At 41.4% G+C, this 19377-nt stretch overlaps 3 protein-coding genes across 3 annotated transcripts in view; 2 read left to right on the forward strand and 1 right to left on the reverse strand.

Annotated features, from left to right (window-relative positions):
- Positions 1-782: 782 nt before the first annotated feature.
- ucp3 (uncoupling protein 3) lies at positions 783-4030 on the forward strand. The gene is made up of 8 exons (XM_084105572.1): positions 783-960; positions 1132-1261; positions 1356-1548; positions 1931-2138; positions 2216-2413; positions 3079-3180; positions 3257-3437; positions 3547-4030. Exons 3-8 carry the CDS (start codon positions 1423-1425, stop codon positions 3659-3661), a joined length of 930 nt encoding a protein of 309 aa, XP_083961698.1. The 5' UTR covers positions 783-960; positions 1132-1261; positions 1356-1422; the 3' UTR covers positions 3662-4030.
- A 1397-nt stretch (positions 4031-5427) lies between these two features.
- On the forward strand, positions 5428-8800 carry ucp2 (uncoupling protein 2). Its single transcript, XM_084105571.1, has 8 exons — positions 5428-5586; positions 5703-5837; positions 6269-6502; positions 6861-7074; positions 7200-7394; positions 8127-8228; positions 8309-8489; positions 8573-8800. The coding sequence occupies exons 3-8, from the start codon at positions 6377-6379 to the stop codon at positions 8685-8687; spliced, it is 933 nt and encodes a 310-aa protein (XP_083961697.1). The 5' UTR covers positions 5428-5586; positions 5703-5837; positions 6269-6376; the 3' UTR covers positions 8688-8800.
- Positions 8801-8936: 136 nt separating this feature from the next.
- Positions 8937-19377, reverse strand: part of LOC311076893 (dnaJ homolog subfamily B member 13-like) — a gene marked incomplete at both ends in the record, with an annotated part of 174302 nt that continues 163861 nt past the window's right edge. Inside the window, 2 exons of the mRNA XM_084105409.1 lie at positions 8937-9087; positions 9200-9276. Coding sequence (XP_083961535.1) covers positions 8937-9087; positions 9200-9276 — 228 coding nt within the window. The remainder of the gene's footprint in view (positions 9088-9199; positions 9277-19377) is intronic.

Below are 19377 nucleotides of genomic sequence, written 5' to 3' on the forward strand. Positions count from 1 at the left end.
TGAAAATGCTAAATGTACATTTATTATTTATTATTACATTATAGTTTGTCTCTCTCTGTGCCCATTTTGATGAAGCTAAATTCTCAATAAAACTGTTTTCATTGGTATATTTTACTGTTTCTATTGTCAAACAACGCAATGAATTTGAAATGGTGACTGAAACGCGACCCAATAAACATAACCAGCTCTCCCTTCCAAGACGTTAAACTGCACAAAAATTCTGATAATCGAGCCGTCGTCTGGTGAAATCAAATACACATAAGCTAAAGACAATATCCGTGTATATTTGTAAAATTAGAGAAGCAACATAATATCTGTTTAACTGAATTAAAGCGCTGCTCCTCCGCGCGAGACGCAGAGAGAGAGAGAGAGAGGCGCGCGCGCGCGTGCTGAGAGAGCCGGTAGATTCTCAGAAACTAAATAAGGTTTGGGCGCTTTGTTGAAGGAAAAAAAATCGCTAAAGGGGTCTGCAATGTCGCTAAGTTGCCAACACGGTGTATCTCCATTTCCCCAACTAGGGTTGGGCCACGGGTCAAACAGAAAATATGCGCTGCGTTAATCGCCCGTTAAAAAAATTAGTGCCGTTAATATGATTTTGCGTTAACGCGTGATTAACGCGCTAACTTTGACAGCCCTAATATATATATATATGTCTTTTTTTTACTGATATGTGTGTACCTTTAATATGGAGAACAGACAACAACCCTATCGGTAAACTACTAACTAGTAAACAAGTTTACACATTGTCCCACCGCACAAAGTTAAAATTAGAGTCGTGTGATGAAAGGAATACATGGGACTGGCTGCAACCGGCACATGTGCCTATAAATTCAGAGTTTGACAGACCGTTTCCATCATACTCAGGTGGAAAACACACTCGCTGGATTAACCCCCAGATGGAAATAATTATTCTGCTTTCTGTCAGTACAATTTGGACTAACAATTTCATATTACCGCAAGGTTGGTGAGCACACTGTATTTTCTTATATTTCACACAATATTGTATGCTAATTTATATGTTTCTGGGTACCCAGAGCTGAAGTAATGAGAGATATTGAGTTTACAGTCAGGCTTTTTCTATAGCAACCAATCAACATATGATGGGTATTGATCCTAAATGTTTCTCTGTAGTTTTGTGCTGCTGGAATGCTGCTTTGGGACATTGAGCCACAATTTTTTATGGCCAAATGTGTTGAAACATTTAAAACAAAAGGCAAGAGAGTTATCCTTTTGGAAGAAACCTGATCGTGAATCAGCTGAGGTAAATGTTTATTTAGAATTCTTTAATCTGAATCAACATTCATTTGAGGTGATGAATCTTAACTACTTTTGGTCTGATTCTTATTCTCTCTCAGGTAGGGAAACACAAGTAGTTCTGTAAAAAAGAGTCAAATTCTCTTGCTGCAACAGAAGCACAGAAAAATGGTTGGAATAAAACCTACCGATCTGCCACCAACTGCCACTGTGAAGTTTTTTGGAGCCGGTACGGCAGCATGTTTTGCTGACCTGATCACTTTCCCCCTGGACACAGCAAAAGTGAGACTTCAGGTGAGGACTTATTAAAAAGCATTGCATAAAGTATATAATTTTTTATACGTTAAGGCCCGGTTTCATAAACAGGGCTTAGATTAAGCCGGAATTAGACCTTAGATCAATTAGGTAATTTAAACAGTTAAGTAGCTTTTATAAACATGCCTTAGAAGGAAACATTACTGATGTGCATTTTGAGACAAAACAATGGGACTGACATATTTTAAGATATGCCAGTTGCTTTCAATTAAAACAACTCAAACATGCATTTTAGTCTGGGACTAGAGTTAAGCCTTGTCTGTGAAACCGGGGGTAAGAGTTGCAGTAACAATCAAATAACAAAACAAAAAAAGCATTTTGATCCATCTGTCATGGCTTTCATCAGTAAATCTTATTTCAGATCCAGGGAGAGTCTATAGCTACATCAGGATCAGCCGTGGTGAAATACCGTGGAGTATTTGGCACCATCACCACTATGGTGCGTACAGAGGGCGCAAGTAGTCTGTACAACGGCCTGGTGGCAGGACTGCAACGTCAGATGAGCTTCGCATCTGTTCGTATCGGTCTTTACGACTCAATGAAGCAATTCTACTCCAGAGGATCTGAGAGTGAGTATCAGACTGTATGTTTCAATAGAGACAGAAATGATTATAGACAGACTAACACTCTGCTCTTTTCTTCTCAGATGCGAGCATTGTGACTCGCCTGCTGGCTGGCTGCACCACCGGGGCCATGGCTGTCACGTTTGCACAGCCCACAGATGTCGTAAAAGTGCGTTTTCAGGCTCAAGTGCGTCAGTCTGATGGATTAAAAAGATACAACGGCACAATGGATGCATATCGGACTATCGCCCGCGATGAGGGTATTCGAGGGCTATGGAAAGGTGAGCAAAAGACCCCAAAAAATCCTATCATCATTTACTCACCCTCGTTTCATTCCAAACCTGTTTGAATTTCTTGGGAACAAAGAAGATATTTTGAAGAATGCTTCTGTTGTTTTTCTCCACACAATGTAAGTTTATGGTGTCCAAGCCAGTGTTGTTATTGCTACCTATAGCTAAAAATACTAATAAAATCTGTAAGTGAAATAAAATAAAATATAAATATTAGATGAAAAACTTACACTTAAAAAGTACAAAAAATTACAAAAGCTAAAACTGAAATAAAAATAAATTAAAGCTAATTAAATTGAAAAAGTAATAAAACTGACAAAAGCACATAACACAATTACTAAATCAAAATGAAAACTGAAAATGTAAAAAAATAAAAGCCAATTCAAAATATTAATAAATACTAAAATTGCACTGTATAAAACATTGGGCGCCACTGAATTTCATTGTATGGATAAAAATACACTGAGACAAAATATCTTCTTTTTGGTCCTGCAGAAGAAATAAAGTCATACAGGCTTGAAATGACATAAGGGTGAGTAAATTATGACACAATAGTTATTTTTCAATGCACTATCCCTTTAACTTCAGCTTTCACATGCCATTCTAAGTGGATGTGTTCTAGTGGAGATAAACATGCATGTTTTTCTCTATTTTAGGCTGCATGCCAAACATCACAAGGAACGCGATCGTGAACTGCTCGGAGCTGGTTACTTACGACATCATCAAGGAACTCATATTACAATACGACCTCATGACAGGTATGCTACCATGAGAATATGCTTTCATTATGGTTATTTTTATGTACTTGTTGTCTAACATGTGTGCCCTGTTTAGATAACCTACCGTGCCACTTTACTGCTGCATTCGGCGCTGGCTTCTGCACCACGATCGTGGCGTCTCCAGTAGATGTGGTAAAGACCCGCTTCATGAACTCATCTACAGGCCAGTACCGCAGTGCACTTAACTGTGCCCTCACTATGCTAACCAAAGAGGGACCAAAAGCTTTCTATAAGGGGTAAGAAAAATCATGCTGTAAACCAATCATGATGTGTTATTTACACTGAACAATGCACACATTCTTATTTTCAGTACCGTGAATGTGTCATCTTCATCTTCCCCAACAGCTTCGTGCCCTCCTTCCTGCGCCTGGGATCCTGGAACATTGTGATGTTCGTCTCCTACGAGCAAATCAAGAGATGTATGACTACAATGCAGCGCTCATGGGAATCACCTTTCTGAATGGACATTGTCAGTATCTTCTGATATTGATTGAACAGAGAGAGCAGAGAACAAAGGGATTCACGGTTAAGTCTTATCACTGAAAAAATGCTGCAACTTTTAAAGGCCAAAGGTCAAGCTCATCAAAAATGAAAGAGATGAGTCACCAAATATCATGAGATGCATGGCTGATAAAGCAGAATGTGCATATTTTGTCTTAGTTTTAGTATCATGGTACACTGAGAGAGGTGGTGGCATTAGAGTTCACTGTTTATGTATGCGCTTTTAAAATGTCATGAAAACGGGTCCATAGCTTTAATAACTGAATGAATATTTATACTATAAACTGTAAACTGTACATTATTGGAAAATAAAGTTTTTTTTATGATATACCTATTTCTTTTGATAAAAGGTCTAAACTGTTTTAAGTATCAAAACATGAACATACAACTCATTTAGATCACATGCATTTGACTCCCCTGAACCCAAGAGTCATTTAATCAGGTTCAATGATCAAATCAACAGAGAGCACATCACAAATGGCTTTCACATGACAAAGGATCAGAAAGTGTCTTCAAACTGCTTTTCCGAACTCTCGTGCTGACCTATAAAAGACAGACAAACAAAATCTTCATTAGAACGGAGCTGTGAAGTTCACTTGAGGGAAAGAGGAAGTGCATTTGCCCAGTTAACAATCAGAAGACAAATGCAAATCTGTGAAGTGGGTGACAAAAAAGGAAGACAAGGACGTGTGACAGAAGAGATGCCTGATGCTCTCTAAGAGACTGCTGTGTATGTGACCCTTGAATTAACCTAGGATCAGGCCTGATGGTCACACAATAATGAGCAACAGTGCGCAGTTCATGAAGCACGTGTCACTGCAGGTTTTAACCCATGTCTCAGGTGAACATAGTTATTTTGTTTTGCATGAAGTTGAACTTTCTCCAACATAGTTCCGTGATAACATACCTCCATGAAACTTAAGCTTTTTCTTATATAATGGTGAGTTCAGTATGTAATGAAGTATGTAGTTAATATGCTTTTGGTTATAGGCTATGAGGATATTAAGATGAATTCTTTACATGAAACTGATAATTCATATAAATGATTTTAATACCGAATAATACCAGTCTATGTGAAAAAGCAAATCCAGGGGATGTGTCTTGAAAAAAGGGAGAACTGAAAGTCCTCTTTTATGAAAAACATATGTGTAACTACATCGCATAATGATTCAGAATGACTCAGCGTTTCATTCACATGGGGAGTCTGGGGCTAGTTGTCACACTTTAATTCTTAAGGAATATTTCTCAGGATATATTTGTTTTTGCAAGTCAATTTCATGTGTATAAGCATACTTTGAAATATTGGCATATTGTCACTGGACCAAGTTTACAATTCCGAAACACAAAACAATTAGGATGAAACACCAACATATATTAAACTAACATTCGACACATTTAAACTAGAGCAAATGCACGACTGCATACTAGTATTTTGACTCGACAGCTCAGTTACTGAGATAAAGCCCTTGTGACAACAAACCCCGATGTATTTAAAAGTAGCGTGACCAATATTTTTTAAGTGAACGTTTAGCAGAATTTACCTGGCATTTAAAACATTGTTCATATTTCGTATGCTGATAAACTTCTTCAAATAACACATGGGTTTCTAGTTTAATAACCTAAATCTGAAAACCGAAAACAATGAAAGATGAACGTTGGAAATAGGTGTTTATCAGTAAAGCCAGAAGAGGCGTTAACTACACTTATGCGACGAATGACGCATCACATGTGTCACGTGGTTTCCTCGAAGGAGTTTAAAAAGGTCGCTGCCGCGTTCAGAACAGAGCAGAGCACCTGTGGTTTTAAACTGTTAACTTTCCGAAGGAGTTTTTTTTTTCTTCTTCAGTAAACACTTTTATTCATAGACATACATTTTTGTTCAAGGTGAGTATTGTGAACTTACATAGTATGAACAGACGTTCTCCTCTACTAGCGAAAGTATTTTCTGTTTATTTGAAGTGATGCTGAGCTGTATGTAATACGGAGTTTTTGTCTTTCAGACTTTGGAGTATGTTTTTTATTTGTACGGGGGATAAACGTTTCTTTATGGAAGAACACGGCAACAAAATTCAAGTTGAAAGTAATTTCAACCAAAGAGATGCTTTTAGAGAATCTTAAAGTTATCATCCAAACCGGTAAGTTTTTCCAAAGGCGTTTATTCGTTTGTTTTAACCAATATTATAGTTGATCTCGTTGATTTTAATATCGCGTAACCATTATATAATCTCGCACTTTGTGTGTATCCGCAATTCCTTTGTTGAAGTTCCTTTGTGTGGTAGAAAGTCAACAAAACCCCCACGCAGATGCAAACAGGATGATGACGTCGGCTTATAGATTAGCATGTCAGAAAGAACATTATGTTCCTGTTTTTGTCTGTTGACTGTTTGAGAGAAGTGTCTTAAGTACATGTGTTGTCCCACTCCAAATGGCTTAAAAATATCCAAAGCTAAGTTAATTAAATGTGTTCCCAACGAAAATGGCTTAAGTTTGCATAATAACCCTTATTAAAAAAACAAACATTACATGAATGCCATAGTGAATAATATTATGTGTCTTCCTTATCCAGGTTAGGGTGGAGTCCACCTATCTTGTGTTCACTTCATTGGTTTTCAACAACACATTCCGTTTCATCTTTTACGTTCCTGACTTCCTGTGATTCTGACTTCAATTAAACATGGTTGGATTCAGTGCTGGTGATGTGCCTCCTACAGCCACTGTGAAGTTTATTGGTGCGGGAACCGCAGCCTGCATTGCAGACCTTTTCACGTTTCCACTGGACACAGCAAAAGTTAGACTTCAGGTGAGTCTTTGTTGTGTGGAACTTGTTTAAATGACAAAACTTTGCTTGAATGACAGCTGAGCCAGCGGTTGAGTCAGCGGTTGAGTCTGGAGACAACAGACACGTGTGATGACTCAATCCAGGTCAATTTGCAGCAATAATCTTTTCTTTCAGTTGGATTGTTTAAAGTCACACCCATACTGATGGCAGCTCTATAATTTTTTTTTTTTTTTTTTACACTAGCAACGTAAGCAGGTCCAGGCCTTGATGATTGTCCTTGCTGCCCCAGGATCACTGTGGACCCTTTTTAACCTGAAGATGCTGCTTCCCTCCCCTGTGATTCTGTAAAGTTTCTCCATCCACCTTTTGTTCTGTACAGATTCAAGGGGAGACCAAAGGTCCTGCGAACACAGGCCATGGTCCGGTGCAATATCGTGGAGTGTTTGGCACGATCAGCACCATGGTGCGTGTTGAGGGGCCACGAAGTCTCTACAACGGGTTGGTTGCGGGACTGCAGCGTCAGATGAGCTTTGCCTCTGTACGCATTGGCCTCTATGATTCAGTCAAGCAGTTCTACACCAAAGGCTCAGATCGTAAGTTCATTCCATGTGCTCTACACTTGTATGCAGAGATAATAGGAAATTATTATAATTTATTTTATTTTTTTAATGCAAGACCTCTCATATTAACCCCATTTCAATGCATTTTCCTTTATTAGACATCGGGATTGGCAGTAGGTTGATGGCTGGCTGTACAACTGGAGCCATGGCAGTGGCTTTGGCCCAACCTACGGATGTGGTGAAGGTACGGTTTCAGGCTCAGATCAGCGCCGGGGCCAATAAACGTTACCATGGCACGATGGATGCATATCGGACCATTGCAAAGGAAGAAGGGTTTCGTGGTTTGTGGAAAGGTGAGCGTTGGGCCCAATTATGTCAATGTTTATATATATATATATATATATATATATATATATATATATATATATATATATATACACACACACACACACACACACACACACACACACACACACACACACACACACACACACACACACACACACACACACACACACACACACACACACACACACACACACTTATTAATTCTTTATATAAATTTAACAAAAAAGTAGTTACAACTACATTCGTATTTGTTAAATTTATACAAGTGTAATTAATAAACAACTTAAGTTTAAAAATAGCTTTTAAAAAAATTATACATTTAAATTACAACGTTATTTTAATGCATAGTTTATTTTACTAATATGTAAATAACTTATTTTATTAATAATATAACAAAAAAATGTGTTAAATGTAATAAACATTATTTCGTTAATTACATTTATTTCATAATACTTATATAAATATTTGAATTTTATTATACTATTACCACTACTAATAATACTTTTTAAATATATAAATTATTTTAATGCAGTTTTTATTACTACTAATACTATGTAATAAAATAACTTATGTTATTTTAAGTTTATTATTTGCATTTATAACTTCAAAAAAAAAAAGTATAAGTAATAAACAAAAATATTATGTACCTAAAGTGCATTAAAAATATGGTGTAATTTATTGTTATACATTTTATTCTCTCCCTTCTAATTTATACTACCCTTTCTATCCTTTCTAAGGAACTGGCCCAAACATCACCCGCAATGCCATTGTAAACTGCACTGAGCTGGTGACCTATGACCTCATCAAAGATGCACTTATAAAATCAATGCTGATGACTGGTAAGATGATGTTGCAAAAAAAGTATTGCAAACTTGAGTAAGACTAAAACAGAAACATTTATAGCTGCTCTTCTTCACAGATGATCTTCCCTGCCACTTCACATCTGCATTTGGAGCTGGTTTCTGCACCACAGTTATTGCTTCTCCTGTTGATGTTGTGAAGACAAGATACATGAACTCCGCCCAGGGCCAGTACAGCAGTGCCCTCAGCTGTGCTGTAGCCATGTTCGCTAAAGAGGGACCAAAGGCTTTTTACAAGGGGTCGGTTTTCTTGACCAACTACAGCTTTACTGTAATGATTGGAGGATGAATGTAGAATTGACATCTGTTTGTTTTCTTTTTAGATTCATGCCATCGTTTCTGAGGCTGGGCTCCTGGAACGTGGTTATGTTTGTCACCTATGAACAGCTGAAACGGGCCCTGATGGCAGCGCGCCATAACTGGGTCACTCCTCTTTAAGAGCATAGAATGCTGTTAGTTGAGCTTTGCTGATGTGGTTCTAACTTTCTCTTGACTTTAGATTTTCTGTGTGAATTGTTTACATGTCTATTAAACTTGATCTTTGGGTTTTACATGGTTCTTCTGTCTTTCAGAATCTGTGAAATAAAATTAGGCTATTAAAAAAACACCAGTTTAAATCTGTTGTGTTTAATCCTCAGAATCAACATTTCTAATGACTGACTGGACTTAAGAAGTCTGGATTAGTTTTCATGAAAGGGCTCGTTTTAGAAGCCGTTTCTTTTCAGCCGAGAGCTTCTCTGGAAAATGTGTAAAGAAGCGAATGATCAGGTCGCCTCTCTTGGATGGGTTGTTGGCTAGTGGCATTCCCTCCCCGGTCACAGCGTTGGTGTACTGAGGGCTGTAGTACAAAGAAATTAAAAATGAAACTGTCTTAAATATGAACTTTGTTCAGAAGTTCTGCTGAGTAACATATAAACGTGCTTGTTAAAAAAGATAAATGTTTTACTCACTGCACAATGTCATTAATGGGGATGTTGAGAAGCCTGCCATCTAGTGTCTCAACTTCTACTGAGAAACCAGTCAAAGCCTGTAGAGTTACCATATATTAAAAGACATAAAGTTAGATTTATGAAACTTAAACTGACAATTCAATTTGAAACTTTTACATTTAGAGTGGAGCTATTCATTTTTAACATGCTGGTCCAATTGAGACCCCATCACATATTCAGCATGAAAACTAGACCGAAAAGATGAAACGCCTCTCTGGTCATGATCTATTAGAGTGTGAAAACGTATATTTCAATCTGCTGAAATATGCTAAAACAAAATTTTCTCACCTTCTCAAGAGAAATATTTGCTGTAGCCTACAGGGTTCACATATACGTCCTTCGTATAGGGTTCTTCGTACGTCGCTAACTCAGTTAGCTGGATTTGATTGTTGGCGATTTGGCATGATCTTGGATTGTTTGGTTCTTCGAAGCTCATCCTAGACTTGCTGTCATAGCAACAGGTCTGTAAGCTTAAACCTGCTCGGGAGCAGGCTTATTTCATGTTAACAGGATTAGATTGCGGCTTTATAAGCGGAGCTGATACGGGAAGTCCAGCGCAGCGCGATAGTGCACTTTCTGAGATTTTTTCTCGTGACTCTTGAGATTGTAGTTTACATTATTAATTTGTTGCAAACGCTTATTTATTTTCGACTTGTCGGAGTCGGGCTTTAACTACACCACAAACTGTTTGCATTGCCCTAAGATTATTTGCGAGTGGCTCTTTCCTTTACACTATTGGAGATGCGGAGAACTTTTCTGTACCAAATATTAAGTTCTGCTTTTCTGATGTATCAAATACTTATGTCTTGTAATAAAATGCAAATTAATTACTTAAAAATCATACAATGTGATTTTTTGGATTTTATATGTGAACATTGATGGTTTGCCTCTCTACAACTCAATTCTGGCCTATTCTTGGAACTGTGCAAAACTTGGTGCAGGACGAACCTGTGACAATAGGTTTATTTTGTGGTGCTAGTAAACCTAGTTCACTGGAGGAGTTTCTCAAAGACTTCATCTGTGAAATAAAAGAAGTAGGCAATGGGTTTGAATTTGAGGGAGTCAGTTTAACACTACAGCTTACCTCAATGGTTTGTTACGCACCTGCACAGGCTTTTTTGAAAAAGGTGAAAGGACACACAGGCTACCATGGGTGCGAAAAGTGCATTCAAGATGCCGTGTACATGGAGAACAGGATGACCTTCCCTAGAAATGGCATGCCTCTTAGAAATAATGAGAGTTTCCGAAATAAAACTGATTCAGATCACCATCATGGAACCTCACCTCTGGAAGAAACCTCCCTGGACATGGTCTCTGGATTCCCCCTAGATTATATGCACCTTGTGTGCCTTGGAGTCATGAGACGGCTTCTCCACTTGTGGCTCCGGCTGGGTCCTCTCACTTGCAGGCTGTCAGGATTCCAAGTCACTGTACTGACAGAAAGGTTGGTTGGTGGCCAGAAAAATGTTCCCTTGGAATTTGCACACAAACCAAGGGCACTGAGGGAAATAGATCGATGGAAGGCGACCGAGTTCAGACAGTTTTTATTGTACACAGGCCCTGTTATGCTAAAAGATCTCCTTGGCACAGAGGTGTACAAAAACTTCCTGTTGTTTTTTGTGGGAATTTTCATCCTGAGCAATAACAGCCTAATTGGAGATCACATTGAATATGCCAATGATATCCTGCGACTTTTTGTCACACACTTTGGACAGTTATATGGCCCCAAATTCCTGTCCTACAACGTCCACTCTTCTTGTACATCTTGCAGAAGATGCAAAACACCATGGCGTACTTGACAACTTCAGCGCTTTCAAGTTCGAGGATTACCTGCACAAGCTGAAAAGACTCCTGCGAAAACCTACATGTCCGTTAAGCCAAATTGTAAGAAGGTTCTCCGAGATGCAAAGCTGCAGCAAAGAAAAAAAGAAAAACAACCCAAAGATGCTCAGAAAACTGCATACAGCTGGCCCTCTACCCGAATCTTTTCAGGGAGCTTCACAGTACAGAGAATTAAAAACATGCTCTTACACGCTGAAACTGGACCAGGCAAACAGTTTTGTTTACATTGGGGGTAAAGTTGCAAAGCTGCAAAATATAATTTCAGTGAGGGATGAAATTTATGTAGCCTACAGTACCTTCAACAATCATGAACTTTTTTTTGACTATCCCCTTCCATCTTCAGCACTTGGTATTCATCTAGTTGATGACCTCTCAAGAACAATCAATTTCTGCAAGTTTGAGAACATTGAGGGGAAAGCTTTCTTAGTTCCTCATGACCGTTGTTTTGTTTCAGTGCCTCTTTAACACACAATAATTAATTATGACCGCCGCTAGCGTAGCTAGCGAAAGCGGTCATATAGGGATTGTCAAAGTTTTTTTTTGTTTTTTTTCGTCATCTACTGAATTTTTTCGTCAACGATACCAGGGACACCGAAACACCGGGGAACATGAAATTTGGTGGGCATGTAGCCCCACTAGACTTTTACGGAAAAATTTCGTTTGGTCCCCGGGGGCCACTCCCCCCCCGCGCTGGGCCCCCCCAAACCCAAAAAATGCAGTTTTTCCTAAATAACTACCTGAACCGTGGCACCGAGGATGAAGAAATTTTTATGGTATGTTGCTCTTAAGGGCCCACATCAACCTAGCCCATAATCACTCATTTGTGATTTGCGCCCCTCCCATAAAAAATGAAAATGCAATATTATTCTGCTTTAATCGCCCCTATCTTCAGTTGAGATGTTCAGAACTGCACCATATTTCATGTGTATGATTAACTTGACATCCTCTGGGGGTATGCTAAGTTTCGTAGAATTTCATCCATGGGGGGGGTATAAAATAAATTCATTTATGTGCACATTTAGTGACTGTACACTCATCGGCCTGTAGATGGTGGTGTTGAGCGAAGGGTTGCTGGTTTAGGATGATACTGTCACTAGGTTGCCAACTGTCCCGAATTAGGCGGGACGTCCCGCATTTTGGGCCTAATTTATTTGTCCCTTGCATGACCTCCCGTGTCCCGTTTTTTGACAAGCTGATAAACCACTGACTGATACAACAGCAACAGCAGCAGTGCTGACCACGACACTTGAGAATGATCACCGACACCTGTCATCATCCAATCACAGCTTTTTTTAATCACTGTTTTGAGACAAATCATTGTTTGATTTGCGAACATCCTCTGCCGTCTGGTCGCTTCCGCTTCAAGCCGGACTCGTCTCGCGCTAACGGTAATTTCCTTTCACTGTCCACGTTTTGATTTCGGCTAATCAATTTTGGCGAATGCAAACAACGTGATTATTGTTCATGAGTCTAACATCCAGCCACGCAAGAAAACATGTAATCTACCTGAGGGAATAATATGCTCAAAAAACATTTCTGATTATTATTAATGTTTTAAAGCTTTTAGAAAGTACATAGAAAGCTTTTGTAACATTATCTTAACTGTCACTTTTGATTAATGTAATGCATCCTTGCTGAATAAAAGTAGGCAATTACTTTCTTTATTTTTTTTCCCAAAAAATAATCTTACTAACCCCAAACTTTTGAACTGTAAGCCTAGTGTATAATGTTAAAAAAGCTTTCTATTTTAGATAAATGCTGTTATTTTGAACTATGGTTTGTTTGTAATGTGACTTTTTTCATGTATGACATTATGTGTTTATGTCTGATAACCTTTTAAACACAAACTTAACTGCAGACACTGAAATGACATACACTGTGTGATACAGTACAAATATTTTGAGTGTCCCTCATTTTCCTATAAATAACCACGATTGTCCCGCATTTTCCTTTTCTGAAGTTGGCAACCCTAACTGTCACACACACACATGCAGGAATACAAACAAACGCAAGCATGCACACACACTGACATCCACACGCACAGACACACACCCATACACACACACATACAAATCCACATTCACAGACACACACACGCGCACACACATGTACGCACGCATACATACACACACAGACACAAACACACACACATACACACACACACAGACAGACATGCACATACTACTACTTTTTTTAGGTATATACATAAACACGCAATACAGCCAAATTGCTCCACGTCATTTCTTTTTGTGGAAAGCCAGTGCAGGCCTGAGCGGCGGTCATATTTTGTACATACAGTTTACATTTTTAAAACTGATATTTTTGTCATGTAATATTTTAATAACATACAAAATTTACCAACTTCACCTTTCTCAGATGTACCAGTGAGCTTCTCCCAGGCAGACGAGCCTTGGCATGAACAACACCCACCTGCCATTCAAGGTAAAAGAGCATTAATTGGTATATGGAGGAAATCAAAAACACATTCATTGCATAAACGCGCCAATTGCATCAGAATCTCTCTTTTCACGCTCAAATCAAGTGTACTATACAACTATCGACTAGAAAATCAACCTTGCCATCGTTGAAGGTGCACCGAAGATACGTTACTGTCTTCAGCATCCGATGGCGACCTTATGCAATCTGTGCTCGGGCCCCATCGTGCAGCCCGACACGCACCTTTTTTGCATCGCCTGCATGGGCCTGGCTCACGCCGAGTCAGCGCTCTCGGACGACCTTGCGTGCGATCTCTGCGCAGATATGCCCGTGAGAGCACTCAAGGCCAGACGAGAAGTAGCTCGTGTAGCAGCGGGGATTGGGCCACCCGCCACCCCCGGGGACAAAGAATGGGACGCGGTAAGCTTCCTGGATGCTTCCTTCCAACCCCCTCGCAAAGTCGCGGACTTCATCTCCTTTGGAGCGAGCGTGGAAGACGACTCGATGTCCCTGTCGGCTTCGGAGAAGGACTGGCGATCTGAATCCGCCAAGCCAGAGGAGGGCCCTGCAGACCTCCAGGAGGAGCTCTTCAGGATCCGCAGTAAGGCTGTGTCCGAGCTGGACCTCTCCTGGAGCGCTCCGGATGAGCCTACCAAGAGTAAGCTCGATTCGTGGTTCCTCAACTCGAGGGCCGCATCGAAGAGGGGAACCCCCTTCTTCCCGGACGTGCACGACCACGTGGTAAAGTCGTGGGCTGCGCCCCAGTCGGCGCGCACCCTCGCCTCTACCCAGGCCATGTTCGCCACGTCAACGACTCGGAGGCACATGGATATCTGCACGTGCCTCCCGTGGAAGAGACCGTCGCCGCCCATCTCTGCCCATCGACGCCTGCTCTGGGCTCGGACCGCAGTCTGCCGTCCAAACCCTGCAGGTTCACGGCTCATCAGGCTGACAAGGCATACAGAGCGGCAGGAGAAGCGGTGTCCGCCCTCCATGCGATGGCTATTCTCCAAGTCCTGCAGGCTAAACTGTTTAAGTCCCTTGATGACGCCGCCTCAGTCGATGAAGCAAGTCTCTTGAAGCATAGCCCTAAACACAACAGGAAGTCAGCTATTTTGAACTTCCTCCTAGATTTTGTGCATTTTTCGTAATTTCCTGATGTTGTACTTTAACGAACTCCTCCTACAGTTTTGATCTGATCCTCTTCAAATTTGGTGAGCGTAATCTTAAGGCCTTTGCAACGTTAAATTGCGAAGATCTTGAGTTTTCGTCGAAGGGTGTGCCCTCGGCGGCCTGACAAATGTTCACCCAATTTCGGCCTTCTGGTGATATATGCATGATCAGATACTGAATCTATAAGTCAGCTATGCTGTTTACTTCTGAATATTATATTTCATTCTAGTGCGCTTAACGTTATCGCTGCTGTGTAATAGTAGCCTATGTTATTCACCAACTAAACATATCCTATTCAATGCGTTCACAGTCTCTTTCACGGGCATCATTTGTAGTTGCCTATTCACAAACTGTTTGCTCAAGCATAGCGTTTTCTCGGAGTTCACGTTGTGCTTTCTACCATGCACAAATAAAAATGTCACTGAACTTTTGCTGTGTAATTGTAACAATGTGCACTCAAACACACCAAACCAACAATGACTAAAAACACACTTAAAAACTGATTTTGCACGGGCAATTTGCGTGTCTGTCTGTCTGTCTGTCTGTCTGTATGTCTGTCTGTGTGTCTGTTAACCGCATATCTCTCGAACCGTTAGTCCGATGAATTTCAAACTTGACAGGTGTCTCGCTACGGGCACGAGTAAGTGCAGTGCCAAGTTTGCCGTTGTTTGGATGAGAAATGCTAAAGATATCGTTAAATATATCATTTTTAAAAGGTTGTGGTTTAAAAATAAACATTCTGACATTAGAGGGTTGTATCAGTCAAAGAAGCCCCAAGAAGGTTGTGGTTTAAAAATAAACATTCTGACATAAACACTCAGTCAGCTACACTGTTTACTTCTGAATATTATAGTTTGGTTCCAGAACGTGATAAATCCATTTTGATTAATTTGAGTAAAAATGTGTTTTCTTTACCAAGAAAGTGGCAAGATGAAAACCACTATTTTGTGTTTCAAACTTTCACATAGCATATTTAGGTTATAATAACATAAAAAATTCAAATCCAGATTTTGATTTTCACAGACTTATTATAAAAACGAATTATTTTTTCCCAAAAATGCAATAAATTCATGACACTTTTTTTTCCAAAATGTAATTAATCCATTGAATCAATATAAAAGTTATTTTTTATCATGAAATATCTCCTGAACTTTTTTGTTCAGCAATCAGCTCACAAAAACTGATTTTGCACGGGCACTTTGCACTGCTCCCTGAATCAACGCGCTTATTCATTTGTGGATGTAAACTGAATCTATAAGTCAGCTATGCTGTTTACTTCTGAATATTATATTTCATTCTGGTGCGCTTAACGTTATCGCTACTGTGTAATAGTAGCCTATGCTATTCACCAACTAAACATATCCTATTCAATGCGTTCACAGTCTCTTTCACGGGCATCATTTGTAGTTGCCTATTCACAAACTGTTTGCTCAAGCATAGCGTTTTCTCAGAGTTCACTGTGTGCTTTCTACCATGCACAAATAAAAATGTCACTGAACTTTTGCTGTGTAATTGTAACAATTGGCACTCAAACACACCAAACCAACAATTACTAAAAACACACTTAAAAACTGATTTTGCACGGGCATTTTGCACTAGTTAAATATAAATTACAGAAACATCTGTCTGTCTGTGTGTGTGTGTGTGTGTGTGTGTGTGTGTGTGTGTGTATGTCTGTTAACCACATATCTCTCAAACCGTTTGTCCGATGGATTTCAAATTCGACAGGTGTCTTGCTACGGGCACGAGTAAGTGCAGTGCCAAGTTTGACATTGTTTGGATGAGAAATGCTAAATATATTGTTAAATATATCATTTTTAGAAGGTTGTGGTTTAAAAATAAACATTCTGACATTAGAGGGTTTTATTGGTCAAATAGTCTGGTAGGAAGGGGAGGTCCACCTGCACCTGAAAGGTATATTTTTTTTATAAATAAATAAACATATCAAGGTCTGATTATCTGGTTCAGGTGTGTTTAATTGGGGTTGGAGCTAAACTCTGGACAGTGGCCCTCCAGGACTGAGTATAGGCTAATATGGAATTTTGTATGTATATTTTGTATCTCCTTTTTTATACTGTATGATGTGTTATATGGACCTGTGTCTGCAATAAAGTTTATAATATGCAGTTTGTTATTACAGACTCATATTTCTCGATTTATATCTCATATAAGTGCACTTTACAAAGATGTTTATATTTGAGTTTGCAATCTCTTAAGTTGTTGAATAATTGTTATGACAGTGAATATTTATTTCTGTTATATTATTTATTTCAGAAACTACCTCAAGTACACGATTATGTGTATATGGTCACTCTTGTGCAATAAACGACTAAACTCTATCTGATGACTCCGACTCCTTGACCAGAGTTCTGCAGCGGTCAATAATATAATCCACCAGTTTTCAGTGGGGCAATCCCAACATCTACATTTGATTTAAACAGAGGTATTAGACAGGGTTGTCCTATTTCTCCGTATCTTTTCCTGCTTGTAACTCAGTTATTATCTATGCATGTTAAAAAAAGTATTCTTAAAGGTATCTCAATTGCAAATAGATATATTATTATAAGCCAGTTAGCCGATGATACAACCCTTTTTAAAAAAAATAGTGATCAAATTCCAATTGCAATTAATGTTATAAATAAATTTTAATGTCAGTAAGTGTGAGCTAATGGCTGTTAAAGACTGTGATTTAACAAGTATTAGTAACATTCCTGTCAAGGAGAGTGTTAAATACTTGTGTATCATTATTGTTAAAGACCAGCTGAAAAGATGTTCTTTGAATTTTAACCCCATAATAGTATTTGCGTAAGTTTAGCTTACGCTACGGGAAAAGTCATCTTTTCTCGAGATACTGAAGCCAAAAATTATCCTTAATTTTCATATATTGTCCACGCAGTGCAGCAGGCAGCTAGCAGAGCTAGAGCGAGCAATACTGCATGCTCATAGGCTGCCGCGCGGCAACTGCTTTAGCCTACCGGTGAGCCCGGCGTGACGTCACGCCCAATGAGGGCGCGCGCCCTCGCGCGTCACAGCCCGCCAGAATGGGCGGCGTCAGAGCGTATATAAGGAAGGCTCGGAGGCTAAAACTCTGATTTCTGTCTCTTCAGCGAAGCTCTCTGCATCGCTGTTCTCCGAGAGAAGCCGCCGCCGTCGAGAAAGCATCGAGCCAGCGTAGGACAGCGCCTGGAGAAGCCGGACGAGTTTTCGCCGCCTTCAGCCTGCCGTGCCAGCTCAGCTATCCGGCGACATATATCCTTTCTCTTGCATTGCTTGTTTTGTGTGTGTGTTTCGCTACACGCGACACTAAAAGAGCAGAGGCGTTTGTTTCAAAATGCCTCGTAATTCCTGCGGCTCATGCCGCTCTCACCTCAGCGATAGAGACCGCCATGTGATCTGCGCTCTCTGCCTGGGACGTGACCACGCTGCCGTTGCCATGGCTTCGGGCGGCTGTGAATACTGCGAAGAACTGCCGATGTCGACCCTGCGGGCTCGACTCGCCTTGTTCAACGCTGACCCCGCTCCAGTCTCTCCGCCGCGGAAGAAGCAGCGCCGCTCCCAGAGACCACCGGAGCCTGAGACTCGAGTCAGGCTTTCGCCGGAGCTCCTCCCGCGAGCCTCGCTCTCTCCCTCTCTGCCTCCGCTTCCCGACGCGCAGCCGCCGGCTCTCGCCCTCGGTGCCGTCGCCTCAGGGGATGAAGCGGAGGACGACGCTCTTCTGGACAGCTGCTCTCTCCTGGCATCAGACAGCGAAGGGTGGACCGGTTCTCACCGCTCCGCCCCTTCCTCTACACGCGAGTCTGGTAGGACCCACGCCAGTGTGGACGCCGAGCTTCTCCGCCTCCTCACTTTGGCCGTTGAAAACCTGGGCCTCGAATGGTCCCAGCCTGCGGTGCCCGCACCAAACAGGCTCGACGGGTTCTTCCTACCCAGCCGCAGCCACTCGCCAGCGTCCAGACCAGCGCCTTTCCTGCCTGAGCTCCACGCGGAGCTCTCTAAGTCGTGGGACGCTCCAGTTTCAGCCAGACTCCGCTCTCCAGCTTCGTCGACGCTTTCGCACGTGGATGGAGCCGAGGCGAAGGGGTATAACCACATCCCCCCGGTTGAACAGGCGGTCGCAGCGCACCTTTGCCCCCCATCGGCGAGATGGCGCTCAAAGTCTGCCCTCCCGTCTAAAGCCTGCAGGACCACTTCCGCCTTTGTCGGCCGCGCTTTCTCCGCCGCTGGTCAAGCCGCTTCAGCCCTGCACACTATGGCGGTGCTTCAGATCCTCCAAGCCGACCTCCTCCGCCAGCTGGACGAGAAGGGCCCGGATCAGACCGCTTTTACGGACCTGCGCAGCGCAACGGACCTCTCCCTTCGCGCTACGAAGGTCGCAGCACAGGCTATCGGGCGATCCATGGCCTCGCTCACCGTCACAGAGCGCCACCTCTGGCTCACGCTCGCTGACATGGGAGAATCCGAGCGGTCCGTTTTCCTCAACGCCCCGCTCTCCCCCACCGGCCTCTTCGGCCCTGCTGTGAGCGGCCTCGTCGACCGATTCTCGGAGGTGCAGAAGGCCTCGCAGGCCATGAATCTTTTCCTGCCTCGCCGCTCGAGCTCCGCTGCAGGCCGCTCTCAGTCTAAACAGCCTCCTGCACGCAGCTCCACTCAGCGCTCGTCTCGACCTCCGCCTTCGCAGCAGCGTCAGC

The sequence above is a fragment of the Abramis brama genome (assembly GCF_963993115.1).
Source record: "Abramis brama genome assembly, chromosome: 25".
Lineage (NCBI taxonomy): Eukaryota > Metazoa > Chordata > Actinopteri > Cypriniformes > Leuciscidae > Abramis > Abramis brama.